The sequence below is a fragment of the Pecten maximus genome, chromosome 19, assembly GCF_902652985.1.
Source record: "Pecten maximus chromosome 19, xPecMax1.1, whole genome shotgun sequence".
Lineage (NCBI taxonomy): Eukaryota > Metazoa > Mollusca > Bivalvia > Pectinida > Pectinidae > Pecten > Pecten maximus.
The window spans coordinates 28,056,265-28,074,758 of NC_047033.1; the positions used below are offsets into that span (position 1 = coordinate 28,056,265).

Genomic DNA, 18,494 nt, shown 5'->3' on the forward strand with positions numbered 1-18,494 from the left:
CAGTTTTATAAAATAAAGATAACAGTAATAAACCGGGAACAGTGATCACATAACGAAAACAGTGGAAACGGGATACAGTGGGTCCTACGATATACCGTTGTAAAAACAGTGATAAAACGGAATTTCATATTTAAAAAGGGATCGTGATACATAACGATATACATAGTAAACAGGGGTACAGTGATCACTAACGATTTCAGTAGTAAACAGGGGTACAGTGTCACAAAAAACGATAACGTATTTAAAAAGGGGGTAACATAACGAAAATACAGTAGTAAACAGGAAAAGATCACCCTAACGTATCCCGTTTGTTAAACAGCACAAAAACCGATTTTTTAAGGGAAAAAAACTTTATAAAAATGTTTTTAAAAAAATTATTATAAAGGAAAAATGATACATAAATAAAAAGATTTTAAATTTTTTAATAATAGGGACAGGGAGTTAAACAGTGGGGTCATGATCCTTAGATATTTAAAAAAAGTCCAGGGATTTTTAACTATTCCCCGTGGTAAAAACCCCGGATCAATAACGTTTCTATAAACATTCCCCCTAAACGAAAGACAATAACGGGGTACATTTTACAAGGGGAATACCTATTTTAAACAGGGAAAAAAAGGAACACATTTTACATTACTTCCCGGGAAATGATCCCCATTTAAATTCAGTTTTAAACCCGGGGTACTTAAAAATAAGTTAAAGTATTAAAAATGAAAAAAATTTTTCCCCATAAGGGAATTTGATAGTTTAAAAGGGAAAAACTTTGGTTCATAAATTTTAAGTAAGGGAAACAATTTTCAAAATTTAAATTTTGGGGAAAAATTAAAAAACAATACAATTCCTTAAAAAAGATAAGTTCCCTGAAATAAGGAGGTTCTGAATTTGGGGATTTCCCTATCCCTTTAAGATATAGTATTTCCAGGGAAAAGTATCACTACAAAACGTTTTACAAGGGGACTGGATAATAAGTATAAAGTAGTTAAAAAAAAAAAAAAAAAAAAAAAAAAAAAAAAAAAAAAAAAAAAAAAAAAAAAAAAAAAAAAAAACAAAAAAAAAAAAAAAAAAAAAAAAAAAAAAAAAAAAAAAAAAAAAAAAAAAAAAAAAAAAAAACTTTTTTTTGGGACTTTTTTTGGAATAAAAACCAAAAACAAAAAATTTTTAAAAAAAATTTTAAAAAAAAGTTTAAATTGGGAATTGGGAAAAACCCAAGTAGGGTTTTTTCAAAAAAAGGGAGAAAATCCCATTTTAAAGGTGGTAAAAAAAAAAAAAAATTTTTTTCAAATTTTAACCCATCAGTGGGGACTCATGCATCCTGGTCCATGTCATAGTTAGGAATGAACGTGCGAGGGATTGGGGTGTGTGAGCTGATGTGGCCACGCATGCGCCTACGAGAATCCTCGAGATGCATGCACATACACAGTGGCTTCATGATATACATTCCACTCTCATTCAGATGACAATAACATGTACATGTACACGTGGACAGGCTAGGCCCTGATCATGCATTGGGAAACCAATGTATACACACTCTCTACATACTCCCCTGCCAAGTGAAATGACTCCAGGCATTTCCAATTCTAGTTTTAATTTCCAAGATACTTTAAAAATATGTAAATGTATTGGAAAACTAGTTTAAATCAACATCGTTGCTCCAGCATATATGGCATATATATGTCAGTGGAAAATTATGCAAATACTATGTTGGCACTAATTATTTTATGAAGAACTAGGAGTTAACTTATCTTATTTTTCACACTATTAGGCTTGATGAATTGGTGAACATTAATAAACAATAACATCCTTACAAATGATAAGTTATGAACACCCTAAGGGAATGGATCTGAATTGGACGTCCTATTACCAATATCCCTTTAGATTGCATATCATGTGATTTTGCCTATTGGGACAATAGATATCACTACAACTGTACTTTCACAAGTACTCGGATACATCCCAATGTATAAAGATGGAGTTCACTTGAAAACTGGACTGGATAAACACAACAAAAATATATATCATAAATGTATTGGATGGATCAGTAGGTGGTTCAAGGGAGACAATCCATGAAAGTTGTAAAACTATCATTAGCCCTATACAGAATCACTAGACCCACCAGGTTTAAAATATTAAACAACATACTTTAAAAACAAAATAATTGTATTTCTGATCTAATGGTGGAGAGGTTGGGGATACCCCTACCGGTCTCCTTGGACCAATATAACAATTATGAATATAAGTTAAAACAATCAATCAATTTAAAATAGTTATGACATGGATATTTACACATAGGAATTCAAAACCATGGTACTTGTTACACGAATACCTCATTACCATTGCCACACACAGCCTGTATGGGAAATATCCAGTTCCCATAGCGATCAGGCGGTTTACGGGCGCGACTCGAACGCCGAACCTCTGGAGTTTCAAAACCAGAAGAAGTTTCCTCCTGAACACTGTTTTCAGTGAGGTCGCTATGGGTGAGCTCATGGTTTGGGATTGATAAATCCATAATGCAAGGAGAATTGATGAGATCAGACTCATTTACAACCGGTATCATGTCCGATTCATCAGCAGCTACAGTAATGGTGTCAGAACCATTGTTTTGTTCATGAAAACTGTGCTGTGGAGCTACTGAAATTTCCTTTCGCTGTGTATTATACCTACGTCGCCTCAAGGTAGAGGTGATCTCATCCTCAGACTCTGTCTCTGAGTATGATGATACTGATACTGGTTCTACGCGAGGAGGGGGAACTGACTTTTTACTGCCTTCCTTGTGGTTTCGCAGTTTAGAAGGATCTTCCACAGGGATCGTGTTAAATGGGAGGAGCATATTTCTGTGCAGGGTCCTTCGAGGTCCCTTACGAGCTTCTAGCTTTACCTCATACACAGGAATATCACTATTTGGTATATTAGAAATCAAATAGGGTTCCCAATCCCATCGATCTGCCAGTTTGTGCTTCCCTTTGAGGCCAACCTTCCTCGTCAGGACTCGGTCTCCGACCTCAAGCCTCGATTCACGTATCGACCGCTCATACCGGTGTTTATTTTGAGCAGCTTACTTAGACGCCTCAGACTGGGCTGTCTTATAAGCATACTTCATCCTGTTTCGCAGTTTGCTAATATAGGAGGAGTGGTCTGCTGCTCCCTGTTGACCAGGATCAGTACCAAAGTAGGCATCTACTGATAACCGAGGGTGCCAACCGAGCATTAAATAATGGGGTGAAACTACTCTTAGTGGCGTTGTATGCCTGGACTAGTGGGGCTATGTAAGATTTCCAGTCTGTTTTTTTTCTCATCCTCTAGGGTATCTAACATACCCAGGAGAGTTCTGTTAAACCGCTCGGCTGAGCCATTTCCCATAGGGTGATAAGGAGTAGTCCTGGTCTTCTTAACCCCTGCAAGCTTGCAGAGTTCTGCTATAACTTTGGACTCAAAGTTACGACCCTGATCACTATGCAGCCTTTCCGGAAAGCTGTAAAACGCAATGAAGTGCTCATACAGTGCCTTAGCTGTAGTATGTGCTTTCTGGTTGCGACAAGGCACGGCATGGGCATACCTTGTAAAGTGATCAGTTATGACTAACACATCCTCATAACCACCTTTGGACTTATCCACCCCAAGGAAGTCTATGCAGATTAACTCCATTGGTCTGGTGGTCACTATAGGGACTAACTCGGCCATGGGTTTTACTGGTGTCTTACGAAGAACACAGCGCTCACAACCCTCAATTTTCCTATCTACATCCTTTCCTAGACCTGGCCAATAGAAACGCTGCCGTGCTAACCAGAGTGTTCGTTCCTTACCTTGGTGACCTGTGTCATCATGTACACCCTTTAGGGCGAGGGAATTGTATTTCTCTGGCAACACCAGCTGTTTCACATCTCAACCGCCTAGAGAAGCGGTTCTATAAAGGATCCCATCATGGAAACCTAACTTACTCCAAGTTCTCATCAGTTTCTGGACAGTTACAGACTCACCCTGTCTTTGCGACGAGTTGAAAACCTCCTGCATTAACATACCATGGGTTGATATATCCCCAAATAGGGTATCCAACTTGCGGAGTATATCAGCAATGGTAGGCCTTTCTCCCAGGAAAAATAGCATTCTCCTGGCAGTTCCCCTTCATGAGCGACGTATTGCTTGCACTAAAGTACTTGCGGTGATTTCATCATCCCCGTGCAAGCAACGGATCTCATATCGCCATTCCTGGTAATTCACCTCACCTTTAGGTGTAGGGTCACTACCACAGAACAGGGATATCTTGGGAAAATTGTGACTTGAAACTCTACCCATAGTGGTATCGTCTAGACCAGAATTATCAGCAAAAAATGAACTGGTCCTACCTCTCGGTAACAGAGGTATACTAGCAGAGGCAGAGGGTTTAGGCTTTGGAGCCTTATCAGCTCTGAAACTTATTTCCTCCTTCACCGGCATCAACCGGTATTTGCCAGAGGCAATAAGCAGTTTTACCATGTCCTCCTCAGAAAGAGCACTGGTACTGCCTTTCAGGAAAGGACTAGTCTGATCATCTACCTCCTCTTTAAGATTAGCTTTCCAATTTATTGGCTGATCAGTCGGATTGCCCTTGTCAGCACTGCCATCCGCTTTATCACTAACCTTAGATTTGACCACCTCCCCCTCTGAATGTTCAACCTCAGAAATGATTTATTACTGACAATCAATAATCATTTTACTAACGAACCTCTTCATCCAAGAACGAGCTAACAGTTCTACAGGATGTACACCGTCCCTGAACAAACGAAAATTGACAGTAGGGGCTTTACCCGCTCGTTTGTAAAGAAGAAGATCTGATTTGAAATTCAGGGAATACACATTACCCTCAGGGTTAATATTGGTGTTAACAAACTTTATTGTGTTATTAAGAATGTCAATTCTCCTGGCCAGGACTATATCCTGTTCAGCTAGTACTGAAGCCTTGGAGTCTAAATACCCCTTAGCCAAATTCCAGTCCTTAATAGAATAAGGTGGAATCTCAAGAAAAACTAGTTTTACTTGAGAATTTCTAATACAAAGTTCCACAAATTGATCCAACTTTGTCTGAATAAAAGCTGAACATTCATCATCAGTAGGATGTGACGAATAAATAAACTTGCCCCTCTTGTTAATGAAGTCACAAGTACCAAGCCAAATATACAAAACAATTGACTTGTATTTACCTACTATATAATTTAATTTTTTACATAGGAAATCTAAACCGTAATCAAACGTGCCCCCAGCTTTGCAACAAAAATCTATACTCAAACCAAACTGCTGGAGCAGGCCGTGATGGTGTTTTAAACAAAAGCCTTTACTAGAACTTACTAAAACTGGCTTTCTAGTTAATTTAATATCATTCGAAAGAGTAATTGGTTTCTCTAGAAATTTCGAAAGCTTATTTAAACTCGTGCCAGGCAAAACATATATATATACAATTTAACACAAAAAAATACGGGAATAGTTATTGAACCAACCCAAGGTAATTTAAATATATTTCCCAATGCACAAATCCTGACCTAACACAGGGAAAACAAACAAAAGGTTCAACTCTCTCACATGAAAGTGCAATACATTTGTACTTACCATTCAAATGCACATGTAACAGGAAGGTTGAGGAACTAGGGAAGATGAAGTGCAAAATGACATGATGGTGATGACTGTATGATGGATGACATGAGCTAGGCTATATAAGGCACTATGGCAGGAGTCTGGAACCTGGTAAAACAGAACCACACGGATATACTTGTACGCAATACGATATACATGCAAGATATATTATTTCATGCACATTTTTATACTGCTAATTATATTTAAATTGATAAATATAAATTCATACAATGAAAAGGGACAATACAATTATATATCACGACTACTACTTTATACATACAAAAAAACCACATTTAAATTAAATTAGTAGACAGACTGAAAATTGTCACAAGAATATCACATTCACGATTACATATTTAACAGCTATATTATCACAGTCTCTCGCGAGCACATTTATGTAACACCGACAAACACGACAGTTTCTGGTTTACAGGGACGCTTTCAATCACTCCTCCATTGTCCATAAAGGTCACGATACATCAATTATACATTTTACATAAAAGTTCCACCACAATACTCCATGACACAGCAACAGACGGACAGCCAAATTGGTACAGGACACATCACATCACACGATACACTCCGCAATGTTGACGGATTCCGGAAGGGACGTCACCAGCATTGTTGACAACTAGTTTTTTCCCAACTGGGATGAAACGATGTCGTCCAAAGACGGCAAACACCCGGCCTTCAAACCTGGCTCCGCTCTATTACCACAAACCCACGTTGGGCGCCACATTGAGACTTGTATTCACAACACAAACTCTGAACTTGGGTTTTCTTATATATTTCTGGTAAATATAGAGCCTACAAATAAATATGACAAATGTAAGTCCAATGGACATAATTGATATAAAAGTAGCTTCTTTATATATTTTATATAATACGCATATATGATACTATATAATAGAAACGCATTATATATATTTATATATTTATATGTTGTCCTGTATTACCAGATAGTTGAGAACCATCAGAGGGGAATCATGCATCCTGGTCCATGTCATAGTTAGGAACGAACGTGCGAGGGATTTGGGTGTGTGAGCCGATGTGGCCGCGCATGCGCCTACGAGAATCCTCGAGATGCATGCACAGACACAGGGGCTTTATGATATACATTCCACTCTCATTCAGATGACAACAACATGTACATGTACACATGGACAGGCTAGGCTCTGAGCATGCATTGGAAAACCAATGTATACACACTGTCTACAGTAGTAAACAGGGATACAGTGATCACATAACGATATACAGTAGTAAACAGGGATACAGTGATCACATAACGATATACAGTAGTAAGATACAGTGATCACATAACGATATACAGTAGTAAACAGGGATACAGTGATCACATAACGATATACAGTAGTAAACAGTGATACAGTGATCACATAACGATATACAGTAGTAAACAGTGATACAGTGATCACATAACGATATACAGTAGTAAACAGGGATACAGTGATCACATAACGATATACAGTAGTAAACAGGGATACAGTGATCACATAACGATATACAGTAGTAAACAGGGATACAGTGATCACATAACGATATACAGTAGTAAACAGGGATACAGTGATCACATAACGATATACAGTAGTAAACAGGGATACAGTGATCACATAACGATATACAGTAGTAAACAGGGATACAGTGATCACATAACGATATACAGTAGTAAACAGGGATACAGTGATCACATAACGATATACAGTAGTAACAGGGATACAGTGATCACATAACGATATACAGTAGTAAACAGGGATACAGTGATCACATAACGATATACAGTAGTAAACAGGGATACAGTGATCACATAACGATATACAGTAGTAAACAGGGATACAGTGATCACATAACGATATACAGTAGTAAACAGGGATACAGTGATCACATAACGATATACAGTAGTAAACAGGGATACAGTGATCACATAACGATATACAGTAGTAAACAGGGATACAGTGATCACATAACGATATACAGTAGTAACAGGGATACAGTGATCACATAACGATATACAGTAGTAAACAGTGATACAGTGATCACATAACGATATACAGTAGTAAACAGGGATACAGTGATCACATAACGATATACAGTAGTAAACAGGGATACAGTGATCACATAACGATATACAGTAGTAAACAGGGATACAGTGATCACATAACGATATACAGTAGTAAACAGGGATACAGTGATCACATAACGATATACAGTAGTAAACAGGGATACAGTGATCACATAACGATATACAGTAGTAAACAGGGATACAGTGATCACATAACGATATACAGTAGTAAACAGGGATACAGTGATCACATAACGATATACAGTAGTAAACAGGGATACAGTGATCACATAACGATATACAGTAGTTAACAGGGATACAGTGATCACATAACGATATACAGTAGTAAACAGTGATACAGTGATCACATAACGATATACTGTAGTAAACAGGGATACAGTGATAACATAACGATATACAGTAGTAAATAGGGATACAGTGATCACATAACGATATACAGTAGTAAACAGTGATCACATAACGATATACAGTAGTAAACAGGGATACAGTGATCACATAACGATATACAGTAGAAAACAGGGATACAGTGATCACATAACGATATACTGTAGTAAACAGTGATCACATGACGATATACAGTAGTAAACAGGGATACAGTGATCACATAACGATATACAGTAGTAAACAGGGATACAGTGATCACATAACGATATACAGTAGAAAACAGGGATACAGTGATCACATAACGATATACAGTAGTAAACAGTGATCACATAACGATATACAGTAGTTAACAGTGATTACATAACGATATACAGTAGTAAACAGTGATACAGTGATCACATAACGATATACAGTAGTAAACAGTGATTACATAACGATATACAGTAGTAAATAGTGATCACATAACGATATACAGTAGTAAACAGTGATCACATAACGATATACAGTAGTAAACAGTGATCACATAACGATTTACAGTAGTAAACAGTGAACACATAACGATATACAGTAGTAAACAGGGATACAGTGATCACATAACGATATACAGTAGTAAACTGGGATACAGTGATAACATAACGATATACAGTAGTAAGCAGATATCACATAACGATATATAGCAGTTTACAGAGATATGTAAAATAAACACTACTGTATCACAACTATCATACACTACTGTATCACAACTATCATACACTACTGTATCACAACTATCATACACTACTGTATCACAACTAGCATACACTACTGTATCACAACTAGCATACACTACTGTATCACAACTAGCATACACTACTTTGACACAACTTACATACACTACTGTGTCACAACTGTAACATACTGATGTACTGTAGTTGATCGCAGCTGTTACATACTGCTGTGCTGTAATAGTTTATCGGAGCTGTCACATACTGATGTACTGTAGTAGTTTATCACAGCTGTCACATACTGCTGTACGGTAGTAGTTTATCGCAGCTGTCACATACTGCTGTGCTGTAATAGGTTATCGCAGCTGTTACATACTGCTGTACAGTAATAGTCCTCAGGTCCCTCGGGGTAACCCCATCTTTTGTATAGTATCCCAGTAACGTAGGGACGCTGTCACTGAGATATGCATGCTATACATTGCGGAATTCAAGAGAAAAAAGCCGTAAATATCAATATTGCCAAATGGAACCCTTTGGAGGGGGTTGAATTCTGGTCAGCGATTAAGAAGAATAGTCAATTGTTGATGGATTGATGATGGACGCCAGGCGCTGGACACCACGATATGGCATTTTTGCCTGTCTTTGACATCATTCTTTCTTCATCTCATCATTTAATTCGACTTCAACATTTGCCCGTATCTGCAGACTGGTGGTGGATGTGATCCCTGTCAGTTTCCTGATAAAGCCGATCGGTCGCTGTCAGCTAACATTGACCGTCTACGCAAACAGAGAAATGAGGCATGTGGACATGCAAAGTCCACCTCTCTCTCTCTGATGTTGATTTTCAGGCGAGGTGGACTGACATCCGCCAAAGTATTGAAGATTTACAGAATGGTGGTCATATCACGGGGAAGTTTGTGGCGGCTGTGAATAACATAGAAACCATGAGGATGGACCCCAGTACAGAGAGCAATTTTATAGCTCTGGTAAAGGAGATGGAATGTAAGCTGTACACAGAGACTGATTGTGTGTACCACTGAAAAATTGTAGTCCTTGGGTCTGTCTGACAAAAGCAATTCTTGTTATTGCTATTTCTCAGATAGTAATAAAGGTATCTTTCTCAAATCTCACATGTATGTTCCCCTTGGTCGTAAGTTATGCATATCGATCGGAAAACAACATGACCAACATACGAACATCTTAGATTTTGGTAATTGAAGTTTGTTATTGCTATTTCTCAGAAAGTGCTAAAGGGATCTTTCTCATATTTCATATTTAAGTTTCCATTGGTCCCTATTTGTACATATTGCATTTTGGAACCGATCGGACAACAACATGGCCAACAGGTGGCCATTTTGGATTTTTACCATTGAAGTTTGCTATTATAGCTACTGTATTTCTCAGAAATTACTTAAGGATTTTTTTTTGCAAATTTGATAAGTACATTTCCCTTCGTTTACATATTGCATTTTTTGGAGCTATCAGAAAACATATGCATGGCTGACAGGCAGCCATCTTAGATTTTGATAATTGAAGCTTTATTTACAATAAGTACTTAATGTCCATTATGGGTCTCGCTCAAATTTGAATGAAGATGTTCCCCTTGGTCTCTAGTTGTGCATGCAAGTCTGTTTGAAAGAGTTTAATGGATGACAAAGAGTATGTCCATCTTGGATTTTGACAATTGCAGGTTTCTCCTTTTGCATAAGTGCTATATATACGAAGTTATTAAATGTTTTGAAGGAAGAGTGAAAGAAGGGAAAAGAAGAGTAAATAAAGTCTTTCATTTGACTGATTGGACCATTCAATTAGGATCTATTGATTTATTTTTCTTTCTCTATAGATCTTTAAGGAGTAAAAATAAAGAAAAGATCAAACTTGCATAGAACCAATAAATATCACACAATCATGAGATACACTGTATTTTGATAAGATACACTGTACTTAGATAATGTACACTGTACTTTGATAAGATACACTGTACTTTGATAAGATACATTGTACTTTGATTAGATACATTGTACTTTTATAAGATACACTGTACTTAGATAAGATACATCGTACTTTGATAAGATACACTGTACTTTTATTAGATACACTGTACTTCGATAATGTACACCTTACTTCAATAAGGTACATTGTACTTTGATTAGATATATTGTACTTTTATTAGATACATTGTACTTTGATAAGATACACTGTACTTAGATAAGATACACTGTACTTTGATAAGATATACTGTACTTTTATTAGATACACTGTACTTCGATAATGTACACCTTACTTCAATAAGGTACATTGTACTTCGATTAGATACACTGTACTTTGATTATATACATTGTACTTTGATAAGATACATTGTTAGCTCACCGGTTACGAGTTTAACCGAGAGCTAATGCTGTCACCCTGGCGTCGGCGTCGGCGTCCCACCCCAAAACTTTAAAGTTTTTGGTGTAAGTTTTTGGAAAGCTTGTAAGTCCAAATGTATACACCTCAGGCCCTTCTAAGTTTGTTTATGAATTCATTAGAGATCTAGGAGTGATGTTATGGCAAAATTATGCAGAATTCTTTTTTGATTTTTTTTCGCATTTTACCATTTAGTGGACTTAACGTTTTTGGCACCAAAACCCACTTTAAAGTTTTTGGCGTAAGTTTTTGGAAATCTTGTAAGTCCAAAAGTATACACCTAAGGCGGCCCTGCTAAGTTTGTTTATGCATTCATTAGAGGTCTACGAGTGATGTTATGGCAATATCATGCAGAAAAAAATTGTGATTTTTTCGCAAAGGCAAAAATGGAATGTATACCTCATGAATCTTTGTTGAAAAGTTTCACAATTTTCTGTTCATGCAACTTTCATCATTTTCATTGCATCTAAAATATAAAGCTCTTTACACCAGCAACCAAATACATGTGTATTTATACCTATATAATTACATATGTATTTATAACTATATAAATACAAGTGTATTTATAACTATATGATTACATATGTATCTATAACTATATAATTACATATGTATTTATAACTATATAATTACATAGGTATTTATAACTATATAATTACATGTGTATTTATAACTATATAATTACATGTGTATTTATTACTATATAATTACATGTGTATTTATACCTATATAATTACATGTGTATTTATAAATACGTAATTACATGTGTATTTATAAATACGTAATTACATGTGTATTTATAAATACGTAATTACATGTGTATTTATAACTATATAATTACATGTGTATTTATACCTATATAATTACATATGTATTTATAACTATATAATTACATATGTATTATATAATTACATGTCTATGTAATAACCCTACACCTATGACTGTACACGTGTACGACTCTATATGTATATAGACGGGCCTACAGACTTGCTGAAGTAGAGAGCTCTATAGCTGTATCCAACGCTTGTATATTACAGTTAAGAGGAAGCGTCCAACATAACAAAGTCAAGAAATAAAGTTTATCAGATCTAAATTCTGTCTCACTTATTTGTTACTGTGTTAAATATTGAGTGAAGGATCTGATTGGTCATGCTGTTAACATTAACATATTAGCCACGCCTACCACACAGCATGATAGTCTAGTGGTAGGACACAGGGCTATGTGACTGAAAGTCAACAGAGAAAATCCTGATGTGAAGAGGATTAACTTAGTGTATCCCTTGAACTTTGCTTCTTTTTGTTCCAGTTGACTCAGCTGTAGAGTAGTCTGTTATAGGACAGTGAAAAAAACATTGGCTGGTTTGTTAGCCACGGATAATGTAATAGGGTAGTGAAAAAAACATTGGCTGGTTTGTTAGCCACGGATAATGTAATAGGGCAGTGAAAAAAACATTGGCTGGTTTGTTAGCCACGGATGATAATTTGTGAACCGTTTTGAGATACCATTAACATATGAAGCTGCACCCTCATATACCTTTGTATAAACCCACTTCATTTACATATCCAGCAACACCTACCTCATCATTTACCTGTTCATAGAACACTTGCTTCTTTTATATTTGTAACCACAACCACTTCATTTACATATTCAGTAACACTTACTCCATCTACATATTTAACCACACCCACTTCATTTACATATTCAGTAACACTTACATCATCTACATATTTAACCACACCCACTCCATTTACATATTCAGCAGCACTTGCCTCATTTACATATTTAACCACACCCACTTCATTTACATATCCAGCACCACTTCCCTCATTTACATATTTAACCACACCCACTTCATTAACATATCCAGCAACACTTACCTCATTTACATATTTAACCACACCCACTTCATTAACATATCCAGCAACACTTACCTCATTTACATATTTAACCACACCCACTTCATTTACATATCCAGCAACACTTACCTCATTTACATATTTAACCACACCCACTTCATTTGTATCTCTGACCACACCCATTTCTTTATATCTATCCACACTCTCATCATTTAGGTATTAGTCACACACATTGAAGCAAATGATATGAATTAATGTAAGAAAACTATCAAACAGCAGAAAAACGTGAGAATCTTTATCAAGCAAGCTATGTGTAACACAGCCACAATATATTCAGATCATTATCCCCTATTTTAGAATCATATTTAGTTTTCTTGTAAATCCTGGAATATATGTTATTCGTTATGTTTGTTTGTTTGTGAACAGTCGAGGTCATTTTGAGGCAGAGTCTTCTTGTTGTAGTTGGTGACTACCTCAATGAAAATATATGGGAGTCCTGTCACATGCTATACAGAGTAATGAGGGTAAAGTGTGTGTTGTAAGGGAGGTAACTCTATCTTGTTTTCCTTGTTTACTTCTCCCGCGCTACGATGTACATTTCATTGTGTCTGATGTTCATTTAAGTCTTAAAAAAATTGTGTCAAGATGGCTGCCACAACCGTGATTTTTATAGTCGCATTATCACTACTACTCCTGAACAGAAGTTGTATCGGTACCAAACTTCACTGATGTCTTGTTTTAAATTCAACTTAAACACTTGCCACATTAAAGATGGCCACCGGCTGCCATCTTGTTTAAATACCACATATAAAACCATGATTTCGATTAGAAATCTTTTGGAAAGGAGACTGATATACATGTTAAGTTTTTCATATCAATCCACACAGGGAACTAGACTTGGAAATAAAAAAACTGATGTGTTTGCTACCATATTTTCTCTACATGAATTTGTAAATTATAAAATTGATGGGTTTTGCCAAAGCTAACCACAACAAGCATATGACTTCAAATTGAAGATATTTTATTCCAACTTACCTGTTTATTTAATTGGGTCATGTAAAATCTCTAAACTTCTCTGCGGAACTACTCACCTTTGAATTGAGATAACACTGGAAGAAAATTAGCTACAAGGGGAGACAACTTGTCCAGACAAGTGGAAGAACTTCGAAGAGGCGCCTTTATGGTAATAAACCTCCGTGACTTGAATAGCGTGTAGTTTGGTGGCTTGAGTGTCGAGCAAACAACTATTTCTGTCAATAATAATAATATGTAAATATTTATTTTCAATATTTGATGTTTATCTCAACTATAGACTTCCTTACTGTTGTAACTTTGTCATAACAAAAAAAAATTATTAAGATATTTTTTTAATTTTTAATTTTGATCTCTTTTCGTGGTTTTTTTTTCTGTATTTTTTTTTTATTATTTTTATTTGTCATCTGTAAAGGTTCTCACCGATATTGAAAATCTTTTTAAATGTATGTGCAAATATCATTTTGAAAAAAAAAACATTTTTCAGCTATGCTATGTTTTTCAATTATTTTGCCTTGCTATCGATGTGGTTAGTTTAATGTTGTTTAGAAGTAGAAGCATGCTTTATAAAAAAAATATGATAAAAGAATTAATTATTTTAGTTCCAATGAAAAAAACTAATCAAGCTTTATTAGTGCATGTAGCATTGTGGTGCATTTCATTTTCACATTATTATAACATAAGATTATCTTATTTCTTTAAATTGTAGTTATGAAAAATTCAACTGCAATTTTGTAAATAAATTTTAAAAGTTTAATAATACGTAAAAAAAGAAATTTAAATAATCTTTTTTTTCCAATTTTGTAAAATTAACCATGATGCATGCATATTTTGTTAATCAGAAAAATCAAATACATCATAGAGGCATATTCGAAAATCGTGATAAACGTGTACACAATTGCTCGATATTAAACTTGTCCTGTTTGTTACCATGGTGACAGCCAATGGGAGAAGTTGTACACGTCGGCAAGGTGATCTGTGATTACAACTCGGTGAAGGAAGACGAGGTTACAGTCCTTCGTGGTGAAATCATCCAAGTGATGACGTCCAATCAACAGGGCATGTTCTTCGTCCACCGTCCGGCTAATAAAAACTCTCCTGCAGCTGAGGGTTGGATTCCTGGCTATGCTATCGGCCCGAGGGATGGAGATGGAAGTTTGAGGTGAGTGAAGTGGAGTTGATATATTCTTAGTATTGTAGACATTCAGCTATAGCTCTAGTTTATTGTCCAGAAATCACCACTAATCGGAATGTCCTTCCGTCCAAGGTCTGAAAATATTAGGCCAGGGGCATGAAACAGCTGAAGAGCTTGAAGTATGTTTAAATGAATAACCATGACCATCATTTAGGAATGCAGGGATTAAACTACTTCAAAGATTTCTCCAGAAAATCAAAGAGTTGTCTTGTTTGAATAAATTATTTGACTCAATTTTTGAGGGGTTGTATGCTTTAAAATAGAATTTGATATACTGTCTGAAGTTCATGGACATTAGATAAGTGTAACAGTTTGTAATACAGGCCAATTGAGCCTCTTGTTTTTGTCGTTTTTGTAAAATCTCTCACATCAATCTTGTCTTTGTCATCAGGAAAAGTTCTTGGCAGCTGTTCAAGTTGAGGATGCAGGGTTTGCGACCAGAGCGTCGTCCAATGGACGGTACAGCCAGTCTCGATAGGAAGTCACGGACACTTCCTCTCACAAGGGAAAGGTCAAAGGTTAGAAATTAATAAATATGCATAAATGTCCATAATACAGCTGTTAAGTTTGAAGAAAATATTGATTTTCAGAAGAAATAAAAGTATAATATTGTTCTATTGTTAGAAAGTCGAATTGTGGTTAATGTGATATCAGTCTTAAAAGTATCGATCATTTGTAGAGAATTCCCTTATATAAATCTTGATTGATAAAGAACTACTACAGCAAATATTCATTTCAAAATCAATCTAAATTTAACTAGTAGAAGTAGTACAGCAGAGGATTTCCCATCTATTTTGATCTAAATATAGAACACCTTGATGGGTTTTAAATCTAAAAATAGATTATTGAAGGGGAATTCCTCTATTTTGTTGACATTTTTTTATGTCTTATTACAGATCTCTCCCTCAGACCTGCTTTATGAGATGTCCCCCACAGTTTATCAGCCGATGGTTAATGTGACTGTCCAGGCAGGAGATACTGCCATATTGACCTGCCGAGTGTGTGGACGCCCCAGACCGAATATCAGCTGGTGTTTCCAGGAAACCATACAGATGCTGCCAAGTCATAATGTCAGCATGACGTACACGGACGAGGGCATTGCAGTACTGCAGGTATCATTAGTCTACAGTCCAGACAGTTGATGATTCTATTTCTCTTACATGATGTATTTATCTTTGGCATTATATTGTTCATCTGTGTGGCCAGTACCATAGTTCACTTATGTGAATTTTACCCGTGTCATGTATTATCTCTTGTAGTAGTATGGTTCACCAATCTGATTATTACATGTGTCAAGTAGTATCTCCTTTAGAAGTATGGTTCACTAAAGTGGTTATTACCTGTGTCAAGTATTATCTCCTGTTGTAGTATGGTTCACCAGTGTGACTATTACCTGTGTCAAGTATTATCTCCTGTAGTAGTATGGTTCACCAATGTGACTATTACCTGTGTCAAGTATTATCTCCTGTAGTAGTATGGTTCACCAATGTGATTATTACCTGTGTCAAGTATCATCTACTGACTTTTTCCACAGATAAACAATGTATCGCTGACGGACAGTGGGGAGTACGCCTGTAAGGCTACCAGTGAGGTGGGGTCAGTTGGCACTTCTTCTATACTGACAGTCATAGGTAAGCTCTCATTGGCTACTCCACATATAACAGTTATTATGATTAGTCAAGCAGGTCATGGCTGTGGTTGTTAACCCTGCAAGTCTTGTGTGAGGTGGGGAGGTGTTTTAGAACTAAGGTGTTTGTCCAGCCGTCTGTCCAACCTCACTTAGCACACTTGTGAGATGTGTATTTACAATTCATTCCATTAAAAATTCCCTATAGAAAATAAAAATTACTTAAATTTTGATGTTTTTCCTTTTTTTTCTATTAATTTTTGTGGCAGAAAGAATAGAAAATAAAACAACTTCTCAAATTTGGACTAACTTGTGGGTTGTACCACATAAGTTCATGGAAAAACAATAACCCATCAATTTCATCCATTTGTCTGTCCAAACTTCTTAAAGAGGCATTTCAACATTGCATTTACGTAAATCTTATAACCTATGGGACATTATACATTTTGTCAGCTGTGAGACTGCAGTAACAGACTCCATATTGTTAGAATATCCATTTCTAGAAAACAGTTTGGGGGAGGAATGGGCTGGGGATGGTGTATTTAAGAAATTTCCATTTTAGTTTCATCATTAAGGCAATAGATTGTGAATGTTGAAATGTGAAATGTGATATCCTTGTTACATGTATCCACGTAGATCGACCAGGAGCTCCCACTAAACCAATGATCAGGAATAAAGTGGGAACTTCAGTACATCTGGAGTGGTCTCCTCCTACAATTGCCTAGCCATGGCAGCCAGATCCAGGGTTACACACTGGAGTTCAGGGAAGTAGGTAAGTAAATGTACTGGTGTGAGGTTAATTACAGGTGTGAGGAAGGTTAATTACAGGTGTGAGGAAAGGTTAATTACAGGTGTGAGGAAAGGTTAATTACAGGTGTGAGGAAAGGTTAATAACAGGTGTGAGGACAGGTTAGCTACAGGTGTAATGAAAGGTTAATTTAAGGTGTGAGGAAAGGTTAATTACAGGTGTATGAAAGGTTAATTACAGGTATGAGGAAAGGTTAATTTAAGGTGTGAGGAAAGGTTAATTACAGGTGTGAGGAAATGTTAATTACAGGTGTAATGAAAGGTTAATTACAGGTGTGAGGAAATGTTAATTACAGGTGTGAGGAAAGGTTAATTACAGGTGTGAGGAAAGGTTAATTACAGGTGTAATGAAAGATTAATTACAGGTGTGATGAAAGGTTAATAACAGGTGTGAGGAAAGGTTAATTAGGGCCCCGCATCGAAAGATGATTTTGGGAAAAAATCAGGCTAAAACGCATTGAGAATGGGGTCGTTTGGCGCACCCAGTTATATAGGCAGGAAAAACACTGACAATAATTATTACATTTACCCTGAAGGGTCAGACACATAGCGGGGCCCTTTCTGACGTGTCAGTTTTCTAGTTACAGGTGTGAGGAAATGTTAATTACAGGTGTGAGGAAAGGTTAATTACAGGTGTGAGGAAAAGTTAATTACAGGTGTGAGGAAATGTTAATTACAGGTGTGAGGAAAGGTTAATTACAGGTGTTAGGAAAGGTTAATTACAGGTGTGATGAAAGGTTAATTACATGTTTGAGGAAAGGTTAATTACAGGTGTGAGGAAAG

General features: G+C 36.2%; 1 protein-coding gene across 1 annotated transcript; it reads left to right on the forward strand.

The window, feature by feature from the left end:
• The first annotated feature begins 14,910 nt into the window (after window positions 1–14,910).
• Window positions 14,911–17,629, forward strand: LOC117317499 (kalirin-like). Its single transcript, XM_033872311.1, has 5 exons — window positions 14,911–15,244; window positions 15,669–15,795; window positions 16,174–16,389; window positions 16,812–16,908; window positions 17,541–17,629. Exons 1-5 carry the CDS (start codon window positions 15,027–15,029, stop codon window positions 17,627–17,629), a joined length of 747 nt encoding a protein of 248 aa, XP_033728202.1. The 5' UTR covers window positions 14,911–15,026.
• Window positions 17,630–18,494: the final 865 nt, after the last annotated feature.

What these genes read in the sequence shown, in the direction of transcription:
- LOC117317499 (XM_033872311.1), top strand. Translation starts at nt 15,027, where the DNA reads ATGGGAGAAGTTGTACACGTCGGCAAGGTGATCTGTGATTACAACTCG. An exon ending in GATGGAGATGGAAGTTTGAG is followed by an intron (nt 15,245 to 15,668) that starts GTGAGTGAAGTG and finishes CTTTGTCATCAG; the next exon opens with GAAAAGTTCTTGGCAGCTGT. An exon ending in TCACAAGGGAAAGGTCAAAG is followed by an intron (nt 15,796 to 16,173) that starts GTTAGAAATTAA and finishes GTCTTATTACAG; the next exon opens with ATCTCTCCCTCAGACCTGCT.